The sequence below is a fragment of the Athene cunicularia genome, assembly GCF_003259725.1.
Source record: "Athene cunicularia isolate RWA chromosome 8 unlocalized genomic scaffold, athCun1 chr8_part1, whole genome shotgun sequence".
Taxonomy (NCBI): Eukaryota; Metazoa; Chordata; class Aves; order Strigiformes; family Strigidae; genus Athene; species Athene cunicularia.
The window spans coordinates 1560895-1579934 of NW_020799109.1; the positions used below are offsets into that span (position 1 = coordinate 1560895).

Consider the following 19040-nt stretch of genomic DNA (forward strand, 5'->3'; position numbering starts at 1 on the left):
CCCAACCCCTCTCGCCGTGCTCCTGGGCCCCTGCCCCGGCCACGGGGATCGGGCACGTTCCCCCCACCCGCGTTTGAAGCTCCTCGGGTGGCATCCAGCCTTCCCGACTTTTGGCACGCAAACCTCCTCGCCTAAAACTTTTTGAGTCCAGATTGTGTTTATTTCTTTATTAGCTGGCAGGGAGCGTTGCAAAATCCTCGGGGAAGTGCTGGCACAGATGTAACCCTCGGCAACAAACTTGCGGCCGGGGTTTGCCACCCCTCTGCCTCCGGGGGTTTTGATTTTTTTGCCTGGGGAAAGAGCTGGAAGGAGAAAGATGGAGGAGAGCAGGGGTTTGGGGCAGTCCCGGGAATTTTTTATTTTTTTTTTTACTTTTTTTTTTAATTTTTTACTAGAAAGCAGCTGAGTTATGCGCCGGCTCCTTGTAGTGATGGTCGCCTCTTCGTGGCTGTTTTGGCCGTTTCCAGCGCGGGGCTGTTGGGGAAGGGCTGTGCTGCCCTGCCGAGCCCTTCAGCCCCAGGACCCCCCTGCCCTGCCCTCCCCGGGGGATTATTCCCCTTCCCCAGGGCCAGGCTCGTAGTCGGGGCCCTTGGGATTTTCAGTAATGTCTGGGGGGATCTGAAGTCACATCTCTCTGAGAGGGCATCGGGAAAAATTTGTTGCATGTTTTCTCTCAAACCGGCCTGTTCTCGGGGTGATCTTTATTTGAGGGTGCTGAAGAAATACCTGCAGCCGTTCCTCAGAAAGCAGAGTTGGTCTTCCTGAGGCATATTCGTGCTCTGCATTTGTAGCCTCTCTAGATACCGGTTCTTAAGAGCCATAGGAATTCTACTACACAGAATTTTCAGAAACTTGTTTCCCTCATTCTCGTTTCAATTTCTCGTTTTTGCGTAATCGCAGAGGAGTCGGTGGCAAACATTGGATTAAAACCCAGTTTTTCTAGTCCTGTGGGTCTGAATATTACTAGGATTGGCTTTTTTTTTTTCCTTCATTCCTTTTTCTTTTGTGTTTAAAGAGAGCTGGTTCAAGTGTAGGTTACTGAACCCGATGCTGATTCATTAGATAAAATGTCTTGGCCTGTGCTGCGCAGAGAAGCTAGACTCGGTGTTTGTCTTAAAAGTGTTTTTCTAGTAGCTTCTCACTTTTTTTTTTAAAGTTTCTTGTACAAAAGGAAGGTGTTGATCAGAAAAAGCCCCTTTTCTGTCCTCCTCAGGGTGTGATAAACAGACACATTTCTGTTCGGCTTTATAGGGAGTACCCTGAAATGTTTTTGTTCAGGTTTGTAGGGATTCGGAGATGAAAGAACTTCGATGCTGTTAGTTCAGCCTGCCATCTTGCCTATTCCCGGCTGCCGCCGGGCTCCCGGGCCCTGTCCCGGGTGGGGATGCTGATGCTGGGACTGGAAGGCTGGTGGGCAGCTCTCCACCCACGGAGACAGCGATTCGGGGCACAAACTGAGGGTAACTTCGGGGCTGGAGTCGGTGCATCTGTGGGCGAGTCCTAGGGGGGTTATTGCAGGCCAGCTTTCTTTAATTACTGGGAAAACTCCACTTCTGATCTCGGAGCAGATAAAACTGCACTAATCAATCACCCAAACTGGTTTTTTTCTCCACAGTATTTACCACTTATGATGCATTCAAGGAATTCAGGGGCTCTTCCCCTGCTTGGATTAGAGGCGGTGGGGCAGCTGTGCCGATGGGCTCCAACAGCTCCCACCAGCCCTCCTTAAGGCCAAGTGCCTGGGAACCAGCTCAAAGATCTTGGGTGTAAACTAGGTGTGGGGCCCAACATCTGGCGCAGTGACACACAAGCAGGGCACCTCAGCCTGGGGGGCTGTATCGGACTTTTCCCAGGAATTAGCCCCACAGTGTGCTGTTGGTGTTCTCGTGTCCCTGGGAGCCCTGAGCCCATGGCTTGTGGCTGATCCCTTGGACCACCGCTGGGCCCCGCCGCCTGCTCGGCGTCCTGGCCCCTGCAGTTAGTCCCTCGCCTGTGGTGGTTTTTCTAAGAGATACCTGTTAGAAATGGGTCCGTGGCTGGAGATGGCGGGTGGGGAGCCAGGCGGTGCTGGGAGTACTCGAAGTGCCGAATGACACGGGACTGCTGCCCTTCACAGAGGTGTGACACAAGGTGGGATGGGAGCTGAGGTGTCACTGAAATAGCGATCCTGGTCTGGTTTGATCCAGTGCACCAAACAGACACCAAGAATCTAGTTATTTTAGTTTATTCAGGTCTAGACAAACCAAAATATGTACACAACTGGAACACGCTACAAAGCTAACCCAGCCTCTCCTTTAGCAGTCAGTTAGGTCATATTTCAAAACAATGACTAAGTGCTCTATTTTAACAGAATACTTGTGCAAGTCCAAAACACACAAATGCAGTGCATTGGTACCTGATACGACAATGATGACAGAGCTTCATTTTTCTGCAACTGGGGTTTTCGGCCAGTGGTGGTTCTCTAGCTAGTTTTTGAACAGTCAACTGCATAATGTCTTGAGTTTTAATAGGGCTTGCGCTTTCCCAACAGCTCTTTTATTTAGAAGCAGGAGTCTCCATCAGCTCTCTGATGGATTTTGCTTAGATGTGTGTTGGCAAAGCATGAGACCTGTGTGTATGGGAGTCATTCCCTTACCAGGGTGAAGCTCGTGTGGCAGTTTGAGAGCTTTGCGGAGCTAGGGAGTTGAGAAAACATCTCAAAAGAGAATTTTATTGAGCAGTTTCTTTGTTGTTGTGCTATGGTAATGAACTGTTGGCTCCCGACAACTGGGACTGTCACTGCTTCAAACCGTTCTGTTTTCAAACCCTGCAGAATTTCTGGTGTCTGCTCTGTTCCCTGGTAAACAGCTTATTTAAAGGTTACACTTCTAGATTATGTGTTACGCATTCTGTTAGGATGTTTCAGTAATCGATAAAACATCCATAAAATTAATCGTAATACAACCTTGTCTTTGTTATCCTGCTATAAGTGATAGCATACATGTATTAGAAGAGAATGGGATCAAACAAATGTTTTCTGTTACCACTCAAGGCGCAGCATAAATGTTTGTGAGAAATGAGGCTATAGCTAATTTAGAGTCGTGCCAGCGTTCCCAGGAGCTCTCACGTGCTATGCATGTATATGCTCAGCCTTTTCAATACACGGGGGGGGTTTAGCCAGCCCCCTGGCATCCTGGCTGTCACCGGGGGTGCCGCTGGGCTCATCCAGGCTTGGAGTCATGGTGACCAGGACGTGGAGCCAGGGTAGCTGGTGACGGCCCTGGGCTCAGCGTGAGGACAAACCTTCCCACAGCTGGACCAGCTGCGGCATCTGTGTGGCTGTTGCTTGTTACTGGAAGTTTTGACCAGGGCGTTGCGACGGAGGTCACAGCACAGCTGCTGAGCTGGGACCCCTCGTGTCCTCTCCTGACTGCTGGCCAGGTGGTAGGAACTCTGTGTGGAAATCTGACTTGACTCTCCGGTGGGTTTAATGCCTCTTGGTTTTCTTTAAAGCAAAGCTTTTGATTACAAATTGTCTTCCTCTGTATACCTTGTGGGAAGCTGTTGGTGGTGTCTGTCTAATTTCCTTTGCATCCTGGAATTTTTTTCTACATACAGTATTTTAGAAAGAAAAAAGAGGAAGGAAAGCAGACTTCACTGCTCGAATCTGTCCAGAGATCATGGAGATAGCAGGAAATTTTGTGTTAAGCCCTGAAGCGTGGGGCAGTTTTCCCAGCGCTCCGTAGCTCTGCGGCTCCCACGGAGCGCGGGACAACGCGCAGCCCTGGGCAGGGATTCCTGCGCCTCGGTGGGCTTTGTGCTGCTGCCCCATCGCCACGCAGCCCGGGCACAGGTACAGACCTGCAGCCCCTCACTGTCACGCTGGCTGGTTTGTGTTCAGCCAGCCTGTGCTTCGCTGAACTGTCTGGTCTGCTCTAACCACCCGGGGTCATGAAGTTAGCCCACCTTCCCTGCGGCTTTCTCTCTCCAGGGCTTTGCTCAGGCGAAGCGATGTGCGTGTCGCCCGGGGTTTGCTGGCACTGCGGGAGGCTGTGGCAAAGAGCAAAGCTGCTGGGCAGGCTGAAATGGAGGGCACGGGAGGAGATGGGACCACAGAGCTCTGTGCAGCAACATCCCTGCTTCAAAACTGCGTTTTCTGTTCCTTTAGACAAGTTACCGGAAAGACAACTTTTCCATAACTTATTTTATGTGAGGTACTTCTAGGACTCCAAGGACACCTCGTCCCAAGTCGCAGATTATCTTGCTTTCATTTCAAATGAGCCGACAGAGCACAGAAGAACCTCTCTGTAGTGCAGACAAAGTCCAGGAGCAGGCATATATACAGTTAAGTACAGAAAGTTCAGTGCCCAGCCGTACACTTTACAAATTTAACTGATTGGAAAAGTGGAGGTATTTATTTAGCACATGAGTCTGCTGGGACGAAGGGGATGCATTTAAGAAGGTGCAGGTTCACTGCTCCCTTGCCTCAGCTTAAGGTTGAAAAAACAGAATTGTTTTGACTGGAGCAAATAAAACTCTTACTTGTGTGTCTCGCCCAGAGAGATAATGAGTCATGTGTATAAATGGCTGAGCAGCTATCAACAATTCCAGTTCATTATCTAAATGTCTGATTTGGCTCCTGAGCAGTGAGTTTCCAGGATTTAATTTTCTTTCCTGGGATTTCATTACCTTCTTAGGGCTGAACTGATCTTTTGACAGGAGAGACGCTCTGATTTTGAAGGTATGTGGATGCAGCCAGCTAGGGAAGAGTGTCTGTGGGCTGCGGGACAAAGACCATTTTTCTGTGCCTGACTTTCATCGCTGGCCTCTCCAGAAGATGGGCAAGCTGTGCTGAATAGGTCGGTGCTGCGCCGTGGACATGAATGCCAATAGCCTCCTCTGTATAGACACATTCCTTTAGTGCTGCAGCCTTGGCAGAAGCACTGGGAGCCGATGAAAAAGCAGACATGAAAGGTCATGTCTATTTAGTTTAGGTCTGCTCAATTCTTCTTTTTAAGAGCTGTAACTGTAGCTGAATGGGCAAATGTGCCAGAAATTGAGAGTTCCCAGGCAGAAATGCCCGTGCTGGGGGCCCGAGGAGTGGGCAGCGAGGCTCTAAATCCTCCGAGGTGCTCGATTTTTTTGCTCTTCGTACGGTTGCGTTGCCTCCAAACCACAGTTAACTTGGGAGGGATGCATCAGGGAGACGCTGTGCCTTGCAGTTCACGTCAAGAGGAGATGGTCCTCCTGCTGCTCCTCTTCTGGATACGATCCAAACAGGCTGGGTTTTAAACGTGACCTGAACCCTGACCAGGCGGTGGGCGTGCTGCCTCTCTGCCTTCGCAAGGGATAACGCTGGAACAGGAAGTCTTTGCCTTCCTAAATTACATTTATGCTCTTTGAAGTCATGTTATAACTCCCTGATAGCCTCGGAAAGCCTTTGAAGGGCGCAAGGTGTCCATCTGCTCCGGGACTGCCTGCGGCTGGCCCCAGCCTGGGGGAGTGCCCCGGGAGCTGACCCCCCCTATTCAAATGCAGATGAAATTCTTTACCTATCTCCCTATCGGCCCTTTCAAGGTATCTTGTTATCTGTAGTGTGCGACTTGGGGAGTTTCAGGCCGTCGCTCAGGAGGAAAGCTGGATAACATCAGGTCATCCTGCTATTTTAGACCTGTGTTTGCAGGGATTAATATCTTGGCTGGGCGTTAGCAGGAAATGCATTTCATCTGAGTCGAAAATTGACAAAGGATGGCTTGGACAAAGATCAAACCGTCTGTGGCATTTAGGAAATCGGTTCTACCTTTTCTTTCCCTTTTCTTCTTCTAAAGAAAGTATTTCTTTAATATATACTTCTGCATTTATGGAACTCACACTGCTAGTGCTCTCTTGGTTTGCGCTTGTTGCTGTTGCGTATGTGTATGAATAGTGGAGGTCATTTATTTAGTTCTCCCAGCAAATCTACTTGTACTCTGGTGCTTCATGAGATTTTCTTGCTTTGTGACTTGCCTGGGGCTGAGGGAATAATCCCTTATCTCTGAGAGCAAGACACTCCCCCAGAAGCCCTTTGGTTGGTGTTTGGTGGCAGGAGCCTTGCGGGGTGCTCAGACTCTTGCTTCTGCAGCGGGGATCCCGGCTGCGCTTTCAGTTTGAAAGGCTCTTGGCACAGCCGTTTCCCTGGCTGTTTGCAAACTGGCTTCTTGAAGAAAATCCCCAGTTTATGCTGCTCTGAAAGGCCGTGCTGCACGGGCAGCTTTCCTGCTAGCACAGCCCAGCGCTGCAAGAGTAGCACTGAAGAGCAAACCTTGAGCAAAACCAAACAGCCGCCTCTCCAAGATGTAAGACACACGTATCTCTAGCTTCTGCACGGTTACAGGAAGCTAAGAAAGCACAGAAATTCCTCAAAACCCAAGCAAGACTGCCCTGCTGGCTGTAGTTCATGATTAGGGACCTCCACATCCTGGCAGCTCACTTCCCACTGCAGTCTCCTAAGCCTGTAGGTTTGAGCCTGGCAGAGGTCTGGGCCACCACATATCCCCTTCCATCCAGATGGACTCTGGGCTGGGTCAGGACTCCCATCACCCTCTAAAGGAGGTGGAAAAGCCAGGGCTGCCCAAGCCAACGCTGTCACTAGAGGAGGTGTGTGCACAGCCCGCTCCTGCCTCGCTCTCTACGGCCACAGCAGGAGACCTGGATGCAGAACACAAGCCTGGGTCAGGGATCTCCCAGACCAGGCTTTGGTGCTTCGGATGGGTTTGTTTTTATGGTCTGAAACAAAGAAGACAGAGAAGCCTGTAGCACTGAAAAATCTATTGGAGATGACAGAAATAAGGGTGTTCAGCTGTGATAGTATGTCTGGTGGCACCCACTATAAATAAGAGTGGAAATGGTGCCCTGGGGCTTTAAAGGACTGTGGTCTTGATGAAGCTTGAAGTCAAATGGGAAGAAAGAAATACCTTTCTAGAGGGGGGGGGGCTTCTAGGAGGCAGTGGGTTTGGTTTGGGTGTTCTAGAGATGAATTAGATGATTTAAATGTACAGCAATTCTGTATATAAAAGCTGCTGGCAGTGTTCGGAAAAAGGCTTTCCTGTAGCTTGTGAAATAGTAACAAAAAATATTAATTGAAAGACTGTGTTAGTGGTCACTCTTATTAACGATAGCATCAAGGTCAGGAAGGAGGGAGGTGGCAAAGAAAACTTGCACGCTGCAATACATATGTATTTATAAATAACAAGTACATATAATGTTGTTCAGGTTTTCTCGCTGTTCTAGTTGGAAAAGCTCAGTCTGTCCGATGATAAATTAGCTTGTTTATTCCTATCCTGCTGTTGGTTAGTGTAATGAAGCAGAAGCCCATTGTGTGTGCTCGTTGGGTAGTGATGGCTCTGCACAGAAGGGGGTAATTGAGTAGAAAAGCAGAATGCTCCCGGTGCATGGGAGAAGTTAACACCACATGAGGTCAGTAGGATTCAAGCTTTAATCAATGTAGACACAATGCAATTGAGATTTTCTAAAGGGCTTGTTTATGGTGCAAGAGCAAGGGTCAGTAGTTAATTTGAAATGCTGTAGGTGTTCTAGATGAGAAGGTACAAAATATATATCATAGAGGTAAGTATTCGTGTGGGAGCGGAGAGGGATGTTATTCTGGTAACTGGGGCTGAATGCCTTGTTTGCAGGAGTATGGGGGAGGAAAGAAGGAAGGGATTATCTGAGGGTTTATCACAGGAAATTTTTTTTTTTAAAGATCCACTTAATTTATTGAAATTAAACTGAGGGATGGAGGCTCTTGTGCAAATCTAGGCATAGGTAATATTGTAAAATGAAAATACTGAATAACGGAGCTCGCTTATAGCAAATATTTCTTTAACCTAAAGAGTTAAATCTGAATACAGTGAAACAGTTGTTTTGTGTGTGTGTGTTTGGGGATTTTTTTCCTCCGAGGTAAGCCCCTTTGCAGGCAGGATCTTATTTTCTGCTTTTCTTCTCAGAAAAGAAAAGAGCAATGAATGCTTACATGTTAATGGGGATAGATTGCTTCGAGGACAGTATAGCTGAAACTAAAGGAGAGCTATTTACGGCTGCACTAGAGAGATGTTAAAGCCTTCCCGGCTTAACCCCCATCAAGGTTTGAACCAGAGCTTTGAAAATTAAACAGAAATCAGTTCTACAGCTGCTCAGTGCTATTTGCTAACATCTTTCAGGGCGAGTTCGGTGGGCTGTGAATGGTGCCGGAGTTTGTCTCAATGAGTCTCCGTGTTCCGTTTGCCCTCGCCCATCCCCACGTGCCGTCACCACTGTGTTTGCAGGAGAGGTGACCCCAAGAGATAGGTAGGGACAAGCTGTGCTTGTGGCACAAAGATGTGAAAGGGGGATTTATTAAAGACTGGGAGAAAGCAGGCTTTCTTTTCTTCTCTCCTTCTTAAAGATCTGATGGGTTTAACTTTTTTTTTTCTCTTAAAATTTGAAGGTGAAATGTCATTTTTCTCCCATGCTTGAAGATTCATTAAAGGTTCATGGCCACCAAAAGGCCTCTTTACTGTTGTTTATTCTTGGTCTTTGTGTTCTGCCTCAACTCATCTTTGGGCCCCTCAGTTTTCTGTAGGAGCAGCCAAGCATCAGCTGTAAATGCGTCCAACAGCGTAAGGGAGTGAGGTGGCTGAAGAACAGCAGAAACATCTGTGGGGGTGAGGGAAGAGCAAGACCTGGGAGCTCTAGGGAAAACCAGCTGTGACCCTTCTGAGACAAAACATGAACTGTGGTGGTGGTTGCATCCTGTCGTGTCTGTTATGACGTGCTTCATGGCAGATGCCCTCATGCGATCACCAGATATTGTAAATGCAGTTGCTGCTTGGCAGGGGGAGGCTTTGCCCTTGCAGGAGAGAGAGCAGGATCTCCCAGTGCCTCTCTGGATTCAGTGAATGGTAAGACTTTGTCAGTCTGATCTCCTGGGTTGTAGAAAACGCATTGAAAACTGTTTTGAGGAGTTGAAGCGTGGCTGTTTGTCACAGGGCAAAGATTCAGGGTGTTCAGAGAAGAGAGCAAACAAAGTGGTGACTAAAAATTTGAAGAAGTGGAATACATACTCCAGCTGACACTAATCTCAGTCACATGCAAACTCAACTTTGACTGCTATATAGTAGCTTAATATTTAGTCTGTATGTGGAATGATAAAAACGGCGACAGCAGCAGCAGCACATTAGCATCTTGGGAGCAGTAACTGTGTGCAGGACCTGGTGGGATGAGCACCCTGCTCTGACCTCCTGGCTGGCCCTGCTGTGAGCAGGAGGTTGGCCAAGAAGCATCCTGAGGTCCTGTCCCATCCAGAGTAACTCTGGTTCCTCAGTGACAAGCAGTGATCTTCCCTTCAGATGGGTTCATTTTTAATGGAAGTGTAATTCTGTAAGATGAAGCTCTAGGTCTTGTTTGATAAGGTGTGCAGTGACGGACAGGCCTGGGTACCCCAGGTTTACCATTTTGGTGGGTATTTGGGGCAGGATGCTCAGTTTCTTCAGCAAACGCTGTAGGGTTTTGCTATGGAGGTTATAGAGGGGGCAGAAGGAGCGTTGGATGGTTTGGGGCATCCCGTCCGTGTGAGGAATCATCTCTGCCTCCACTCATGCTGTGTTTAGTCTACATGAAGTGAAAGAATTTTGATTCCAGTTGAGATGCAGGAGAGAAATCCTTTCTGTCTTGGCAACGGGGATGGTCATCAGTACTGAGAAACCAAATTGCGGCATCTTTTGCCACGTGAGGTCGTAAGATCGTTGACCTCTCTGACCAGTAGATATATAAACTGAGATATTTCCTTCAAACCCTCATATTTGGAGTTATTTTATAACACCGTCGTTGTCTTAGTTTTGGGTGAAACACTGCTACCAGTTTAACAGGAGACTGGAGAGTTTTCACACGAGAGTTTTGGATCATTCAAAACTGAAAGCAATTCAACTTCAGTTCCCCCCTCAGCTGTGAATGTCTGTCTCCCTTTTAACCGCTGCTGTTTCCTGGGGACATAACTTGAGAAAATCCATGTGCTTGAGCCAATTGGCTATAGGCTATTTTCAGTGAGAAAAGTCTCACTGAAGGCCTTGCTGGAAATGGCATGCAAGGGTTGCTTCAATCTGTAAGACAGCTGAAATGGCTTTGGAAGTTCATCAGAAGTCTTCCCTGGGAAGTGGGGACCGCGCTGCTGAAAAAAAAAAACGGGCTCGCCTGCGAACGCTGCTGCAAGGAGCTGTGCTGCTGTGGCAGGTCTGCTGTGACCCGCGGAATTTGGGGTACCCTTGGGGCTTTTGCAGCGAGGCGGGCACCTCTGCAGCCTCTTGGATGGAGTGGGCAGCCAGCTGGTCGCCACATACCTTTAAGACAAATGTGTTTACAGCGTATATGCAAACAGGGCTCAGAGAGGCTAAACTGTGTTCGCTCCCCAAACTATTATGAAAACTCGTGAACTGGAGAAGAGAGGTTGCTCAGACCGTGTTGGTTTTATCTTCGTGTGTGTGCTGGCCTGGGTTTTTCAGGAAGATGTAATGCAGGTTTGTCCCACCGGAGCTAAGGGGGGCTCTGGTGGTGACAGTCACCTCCTGCCCCCTTCCCATGGGCACAGGCACGCCGGCTGCTTGGAGATCCTGGCTGTTGCTCTGACAGCATTTGCTGTGAATCATCCCGTCTCTAAACTCGTCTGTGGGAAGTTTTTTCTCTGTAAGTAGGGGGGTTGGAAGCCTCTGCTGACAGCGTTGGCAGCTCCGGCAGCCTCATGCCTATGGCTCTTGGCACCCAGCACCCCAGGGGTCGAACGCCTTGGCACGAGGGTTGTCTGCCCGATGCCTGCTCCTGGAGCCCGGGCTCCTTCCCGGGGGCTCCCCAGGCAGCCCTAAACTCGGGCTGGGCTGGTTCCTGTTTGAGCTGGCTCCCAGAGAGCCACGCTTCTGACTGCCTTCTGCAGAACCCCCCTGATCAGAGCCCAGGTCCCTGGTCGCTCCGCTCATCCCTCCAAATGGCACCTGCGCTGGCACAGCCAGCAGGCTGGGACACGGGCTGAGGCTCATCCACTGGATTATGCACAAACGTCTATTTAATTATTTACAGACTGGCATATATCATTTAATACATAAAGCTGAAGCATCTACCAGCCCACAGGCAGAAGGGCTGAAAGCAGCCTGCTTGGCACCGCACTTTAACTGAAATCCCTCGATGCTAGCTTTGTTTTGCATAGCACTTTGTAATACTGTTAGTTGACTTGGCTGCAGTTTCACAAAGCATTTTTTTTCCACTTGGTTCAACACTCACTTGAATTTAATGGGAGTGGAGCCAAATAAGTAATGGAAGCCAAGCGCCGACGTTTGTTTGGTGTGCAGTTCCCAACAAGGAATATATATAGCAATTGTCTCTTGCTCCTCAAAGCTGTAACTTTGGCAGAGGGGATACTTCAGTGAGCATGCCAAGTATTTAAAATCATAATCAGTCAGTGATGAAAACATGTATTTATGGCTATAATGAGTTGCATCAAAGCAAGAAACACTCATCTTCAACGTAGAAGTAACAATGTCTTTTAATTCGGAAATGCCTACTTTTAAATCACACAAAGACCTGTCAAGGCTCTGAGAGCTTGGCCTGAACGTCTGACTTATTTCTCAGCAATATTCCTAATACTCACTTACATGACTTTAGTCATGGTTACAGGGTTCCACGTCAGGGCATGATAAAGGAGTGTTGCACCGGTTTATGCGCTTATGGCACGTCGTTAAAGTGTTCCGTAATCCTGCATTCGCAGCTAGATTTTGTTTGAGTGCTTTATTTTATTCTCTTTTGCTGTTTCTTTTTGGCGTTATCAATGACTTGCTCTTTTCGGGGGGCTGTCTGTGGTTGCTGGGGGACTGCTGGCTGCACGCTGGTTTGAGGTGCAGCAGCACCGTGTATCTGTGCTCACTTAGGCTGTGGGTTGCTAGTGAGAGCAGGTATGGATTTGGGAGTATTCCTGCTTGAGCAAATCCCTTGCAGCCCACCCTTTACGCCAGCATCGCTGCTACTTTTCAGCTAGAAGAAACTTATTGCTGTCAAGAAATTGAAAAAAAAAAAAGCAGTTTATAAACAACTGCTTTTCAATAACTTCCTCCCGACTCGCACGTTGAGTCATCTCTCCCCTGCCTGTAGGAAGGAGTGCGGATGTCATCTTTCTAATGAGGTGGCACGTTGGGGAAGATGCTACGCAGGGTTCCTGGCTTGGATCCCAAAAACCAATAGAGCTGCTGTTGTGATGCTGCGTCCAAATTACAAGGGAGGCAGGTCTGAATCATCTGGGTGTAGTGCGGGTGGATGTCGGCGTGCTGAGCCCGGGGGACCCTGAGCTGGCTCTGCCCCGGTCAGGGATGGGGGTGGCTGAGTGGGTGTTGCTCACTTTTGGTTTGTTTTCCTTATAGAAATACTTGGAAATTTGTAAGTATGGTGTTAGTGCTTGCTGATGGAGCTTTGGAGCGGGGGGGGCTGTGATGTGCTCAGGAAGTCCTGGACCTTCTGTCAGAATGAGGATGGTGACAACGTGAAAATAACCACCTGCCTGGGGACTGGCCCCCTTAGCCCCAGTCTTACCTGACCACCTTGGCATCTTTTCTCTGAAGACTTTCACCTGTTATTCTCTGTGCCTGGATATCTGTTATTCTATGTGCTACTTCTGTTTGAATTCAGAGTGTAGGGACATTTCAATGCTTATCGCTTGCATTAGAGCATTTTTACATTATTATAGGTTAAAACTTGCACTTAAAGTTTTGCATTTCAAGCCTTATTTTAATTTTTAAAAGGGCTGGAGAGTTTGGGGGTTTTCATAAACATAATTTCACAAACTTGTATTACGTAACTTTATTTTCTTCAAATTCTAGTGAAAACAGATATCGAGAACACTCTTTTAACAGCTCAAAAAGAGTTAACCTGCTCCATCTACTTCGCAAAACCTGTGAAGCTGGAAGAAATTCATTACAGCATGTCCAATAGTACCTTCCTGGTAATACTGCAGAAAATAGGGCAAGTTCTGGTTTAATTGCAGTGAAATGTATTGGGTGTCAAAATGCGAGCTGCCTGTTGTGCAAAAAAATTCTTCTTCCTGTGAAAAAAAGGGGAATAAATCCATAAGGGACGTGGAAATTATCGACCTTCTGGATGCTGTGACCCATGGAAACCCCTTGGATCGTACTGGGGAGATGAGGAACTGGAGCAGCTCGGGCTCTGCTTGTCTCTGTGGTTTGCCAGTTCTGTGATGCATTAAAATAGTATTAAAATATTTATTTCCCAAATGATATTGGAAAACAGGGTAGAAGTGCTGTCGTAAGAAGGCTTTGCGTGGCAGAACTACGTTGGAAATGTATTTTGAGTTTTTAAAAGCCTTTCTCTCAGTTTTGGAGGTGTTTTATGGTGAAATTCTGGCTGAAGGTGGAATGCGTTTCTTTTCTGCTTTCAATCCCTATTTGTACTTCCAGGTTGGACTGTTTCCTTACCAGTGTAAAGCCGGAGTAGTACACTCCTCCATTTAATTGTCTGGGAAGTTATCAGGGTCCTGATACCCATTTTCATTGTATCTTGTGCACGTGCACAAAGCCTCATCACTCGCTGTGACGATGGGGGCAGTGCAGAGTTTGGGGAGCGTTTTAGAGCCAAGATTCAGCTTTTTATTCCTCCCAATATCTCAAAAAAATGGTGGCTAGGGGAAAAACACATATCTAACGTCTGTTAGTTCACACCTGCCTTACAGTAAAAGGAAGGAATACCTTCATATGCAAAACGTTTCTCTCCAGTTAGCAGCAGTGGGCGTGCGAGGATCCTCGGCGCATGGCGGCGGTGGCTGGTTTACCCCGTGTTTTCCACGTAGGGAGCTTTGGCGGGGCCGAGACGGCTCCCGCAGCGAGCTTGCAAGCACCGGAGGCTGGTGATGGCCCTGGGCTGGGTTAGATGCAAAGTGGTGCTGCCCTCTCCCATTACCAAGGAGTCTTAAGAGCCTTCCTGCCCAAGGAAACGTGCGGGCTGTGCGGGGTTCAAATCACTGCTGTAAGCCCTGCCCTGCTTTGCAGGACCACGAGGTTGAGGCTTAGTTCATCCGTCTAGGTTTGTGATATGGGCCCACGCTTTGCACGTGGATTTGCTCGAGTGAGCAAACTCGAAGGGTGTATGCACAGAGGAAGATGCCAGTAACAGTATGATTCTGGTGTGACTGAGGTATCTGAGACTGAACCGGCAGATTCCAGCTGCTTCAGCTAATCTAATTTGATCCCACTACAAAGTCAGTAATACGTCTGTAGATGTAATAAACTTAATTACTTAACTGCAGGATCAAGGAGCTGTGAAGGAGAATCATTTGATGCATTTGTTTTAAATTGCCTTCAAATAGTTGAATGGGGAGCTGCATATTTTGGTGGGGAAACCACTATATAAGGTATCTAAAGATGCTAAAAATGTGGTTCTTTTCCATTTACAGCTCCCAGCCCCACTACAGCTGTTCCTTACACGTCAGTGAAGTGCATTGATGTAAGAAAAAACCACCACAAAACCAAGTGGCTGATGCCCTGGGGACCCAACCACTGCGAGAAGCTCAAAGACTTCGACGAGGCGGTGAGCCGGCAGATCGAAGCCAACGACATCGTGTTTGCTGTGCACATTCCCCTCCCCAGCAAGGAGATGAGCCCCTGGTTCCAGTTCATGCTTTTCATCATCCAGCTGGACATCGCCTTCAAGATGGACAACGACCTAAGTAAGTCACGCTCTGTTGTTTGTCAGGTGCTGACTGTGGTCTGCCTTTCCCAGGGCGTTTCTCTCAAGGTTGCTCTCATCTTGCACCATATGGTAGCTGCAGCGAGGGGGTGCAGGAGCCTGCTCCGAAGGTGGGAATCGGCACCGAGCGGTTCAGTGTGTCTCTGCGGGGAGAGCTGTTCTCGCTGCGCTAGCGCGTAGCGAAGCAGATGACGAGCGAGTTCCCTGTTAAAGCACGTAGACCATCAGCAACTAGGCTGGTTTAAATCCAGCAATGCTCTTTCACAGCATATGCTCCTGGGTTTCACACGGTTTTTCAAAATATTCCGGGGTGCTGAGCGCACAGCCACGGTTCGCAGCCGATTGTACAGCCCAACCCTTTTGGCTGCTTCTTTCCTCCCGCTCCCACACGTTCCCACCTCACGCTGGCTCTGTGTGAGCCTGGCCCCGAGCTGCCTCCCGCAGCCCCCTCAGAGGAGACTTGGCCTGGGCCGGGCGAGCTCTCTGCCCGGTCAGTGCTTGGGCCGGGCGGTGCCAGGGCCTGCGCCAGCGTCCCACCGCAGCGCCGGGAGCAGCATCACCTTGCTGCGCTCTCCTTTGGCTGTCTCGCTCTGTCAGAAGCAATGTTGGGAGGTCTTTTAAAAAATTTTTATAAATGTGTCTGCCTCAAAAATCCTTTATATCGAGTCCTGTACAGGTTACCAGTTCCCAGTGTGCTAAGCCGTGCCGTTTTGCTCTGTGTTTGCCAAGCACTTTTTTTGTGATGAGTTTCTAAACCACAAGCCAAAGTACTAGTAAATGCAATAACTGATCTGTAAGTTACATGAGGAGCTCATAAGAAGGAGTTCTCATGTCTGAGTTTTTAAAGACCCGTTCTCCATCCGGCACCAGTTATGGAAGAGTTTATGTTTATTTACAGAGCCTTTGCCATAATAGTAACTTCAGCTTCTTCAGTTTGGGGTTGGTTGTTGGCGAACTGAAGCAGTTGCCCTACCTTCCCTCAGTTGTTGTGAGATGTGGTTTTTTGCTAGGACTTGATACATGCAGATGAAAAGTACCTTCTGGCCTTGAAACGGCAGTGGAGATGAACTGAGAAACTGTATAGGTACAGGAACTGTGGAAGATGCTGTCTTACTGGGATTCACCCTTAGTACCCAAAAGAAGATAAAATATGTGAAAAGATACCAAACCAAAAAAACCCCACCAGCCCCCAAACTCAAATATAACACTGCAGAAAATCTGCAAAATAATGTTGGGAGCTGAAAGGGCAAGACTGGTCTGCCCCTTACTGAAAGAAGAGTTGTATGTGTGTTTGCATGTTTTAAAGTGTTTGGGGAAAAAAATCCCCCTCTCTAACAACTATAACCTAACAATGAATAAACAATTTACTTTCCAGGCTGGTCTGAACTGGGGCTTCTGCAGCTCTTCCTCTGGCTGCAGCCTGTCTCTCGGTCTGGCTCTAGTGTTAGTGTAACCATGTGGTGGATCGGTTCAGGGAGCAAATCTGGTTTCGAAACTTGTCTGTGAAACTGGGGATGTGGATTAGCAACGTGCTGGTGCAGGGGGAGCTGGCACCTGCGCCCCAGGGACCGCAGCCAGGTCACTGTAGATCTGCTGAAGCTTTCGTGACAGCTCTATGTTTCCTTTGCTGCCTTGCCTGCTCGGTGTGGACCTGTTCCTTCCTGGCTATTTAATGTATCATCATTAAGATAAGTGAAAAATGAGATTGTATAAAGCTTACATATGTATTCTTATCCCTATAATTATCTCTGCAATACAGAGAGAGTAGCTTTGTGACTTTATTAAGGTCTCGACTTCTTAGACTTCAATAGATGGTTGTGTTTAGAGAAATAACGCTTTGTTCTGAGGCTTTTAAAGTCAAACCGCTGAGCTGGAGTCAGTGCCTGGCTGAGCACCTGGGAGCAGGTTGCTAAAATGCTAAACAAGCTTTTGACAAGTAATTTCTCTGGCAAGTGCAGAGAGCCTTTTCTTCAGGTCATTGTTTGTGCTGTTTGGTGACCAAGTCCTTCAAAGGTGGGAACGTTTTTTGAGATTTAAAAGCAGAAAAGCTTGTCTTGGGCCACCCTCAGGGTAATAAAAGCAAGGTTTGGGGGGGAGCTGTAGCTGGGAAAGACTCATTTCTGGTCATTATCAGTTCAGTAGCTGCTGGTGGTTTTTCTTTATAAGAAACATTTGGAGGCAAGGGACATTAATACTTCTTATGGTGTGAGCTTACTTGGCACATCTTGAAGGTTTTCTTTCATTGACTGAAGAAAGTATTTTAAAATGCTGTTTTCCTACACTTTGTGCCAAGCTGAAGGCAGATGTAAATTAAGTGTAAAATCTAAGAAACTAGCGAGTAACACATCTCTTGCTTGCTAGAGTGTCTCGTAACAGATTAAATAAAAATAAGTCTTGTTAAGCCAAAATAATTGTGCATGTGTGTGTCTATCTTGCTGCTAACTTTGTGTTTAGAGCTTCATTGATCAGGTAACTGAGATCGGCTCCTCAAAAGAGGCAACGCTGAAGATGCGAAATATCCTCATTTCTTTTTTTACATTGACAACTCCAGTTTCTTCTCTGTCTAGCTTTGAGAGACCTCAAAGCCAGCAGTCATCCTGCTGTAGTTAATGCCAGCAGGGGCCGGTGCCAAACCAGGGACGGCTCCTGGAAGGCATCACAGCTGTGAAAGCCTCAGCCAGTCGCTGTCAGAATGACCAGCTAGAAGCTGCCTCGGATTGTCCAGGAAAGCAGCACCGCCTGGTAACTGCAAATGCTCTTCTCCTCCCGAAGAAGCTGGCTGCCTGTCTCCCTGGAGAAGCATCCTGATCTCCACTGGCTTCCCAAACCCCACCGCGTGCTCCGACGATGATAAAGTCAGCCCTGGCCCTGCAGGTCCTGGGCTCAGCACCGCTCCCCAGTGCTGCTGAGCCACATCTCAAACTGCTCCCTGCTTTTTTTCCTCAAAAAATTGCTTCCCCTGCAATCCCTAAGAAGGGCCAACGCACAGAACAAAAATATGCATCCACTGTGAGTCTGCGGGCTCGGGTTTTCCAAGGGGGTGGCTGCCCGTAGGGAGATGCCAGGGTGCTTCACAGCCCGACGTGGGCCCTCCTCATCCCAGCAGCGAGGGGGTTTTGGGGCAGAGGGGAAGGGCAGCCCTGGGCAGGTGCCCCCGGGGGCAGGAGAGCTGCCGCAGCCTCGCAGGCACTGGGCATCCCGAAAGGGATCTGCACCCTTCAGAGGAGGAACCAGCCTTAATCGCCTTCACCTTGGGAACTTGCTCTGGACTTCGGTCATGCAGATGTTTAGAAATGTTTTTAAAATGCAGATGTTCAGAAGCTGAGCTGTGTCTCTTGTGTTTACCCTTCACAGAAAGCTGGGAGAGACTCAGACTTGCTGTTTCTCTGAGGAAAAAAGCTATTTCTGTGCCCAAGCTGTCCTTGTCCTTTTTTGATGCATTGTGCATTCAATTATTAAAAAACCTTCTCCAGAAGAGAGAAAGGCGGCTGGCAGAGAAATGAGAGGAGGTTATCTTAAAACTGCCCGTATGCCAATCACCAAAGCTGCAATGGGATATCTTAGTGCTGCTCACGAGACAGCGACTCCTGTGAGCTGGGCCTGCTCCTGCTGTGGTGCAAAACACCCTGTTCATAGAATCACAGGCTCATCAAGGTTGGAAAAGACCTGGAAGATCATATAGTCCAACCATGTACCTCACCCAGACTGTGCTGCTGTCCATCCTTGCTACATCCCCCGAGGAGCAGTGGCCATCCTCTGGTTTCCAGCCATAAGAAATTCCCTGGGGACAAAAGGCTTCTTTTAAAGCTGAAGCGTTACTCCGTTCCCACACGGTTAGGTCTGGTTCCCATCGCTGGTTTGAGGAACTCCAGGCGCTAGCAGGGGAGTGATGAAGGTGGTTTTAGATCATGGAGGACCATTCTCCAAACCAGCATCTGCCCTCAGGAGGACGCTCCCTGTTCCCGGACAGGACGAGCGGCCGCGCCGGCCCCTGGAGCTGTGTCTCCTTCCCCTGCTGAGCAGCACTGGGGTCGTGCTCGGATGGGCTGGCTGGCACCTAAACCCTCTCTCCTCAGTGGGTTAGCAGTCAGCTCTGTTCCGTGCGTGCCAGGTTCACTTTAAAAATTCATCCTTGCTTCGCTTTTGTTGCTTGTTGGCACATCTTGTTGCTGCGCTTTCATGGGCAGAATACCTCAGAGAAGGGTGGGAGGATGTGCTGTGAGCTTGGAGGGGATTTCTGGGGGGTTTTATTTATTTTTTGGGCTGGTCTGCTGCCATGGGTCTGGGCCATTTGCATTTGGCAAGCTACGCTG

The 19040-nt window shown here is 48.4% G+C and overlaps 1 protein-coding gene across 2 annotated transcripts in view; it reads left to right on the plus strand.

Moving 5' to 3' along the window:
* WLS (wntless Wnt ligand secretion mediator) overlaps positions 1-19040 on the plus strand; it is a 39738-nt gene that overhangs the window by 5954 nt on the left and 14744 nt on the right. For both annotated transcript variants that reach the window (XM_026854264.1, XM_026854263.1), the window contains exon 3: positions 14435-14707. In XM_026854264.1, coding sequence (XP_026710065.1) covers positions 14435-14707 — 273 coding nt within the window. The remainder of the gene's footprint in view (positions 1-14434; positions 14708-19040) is intronic.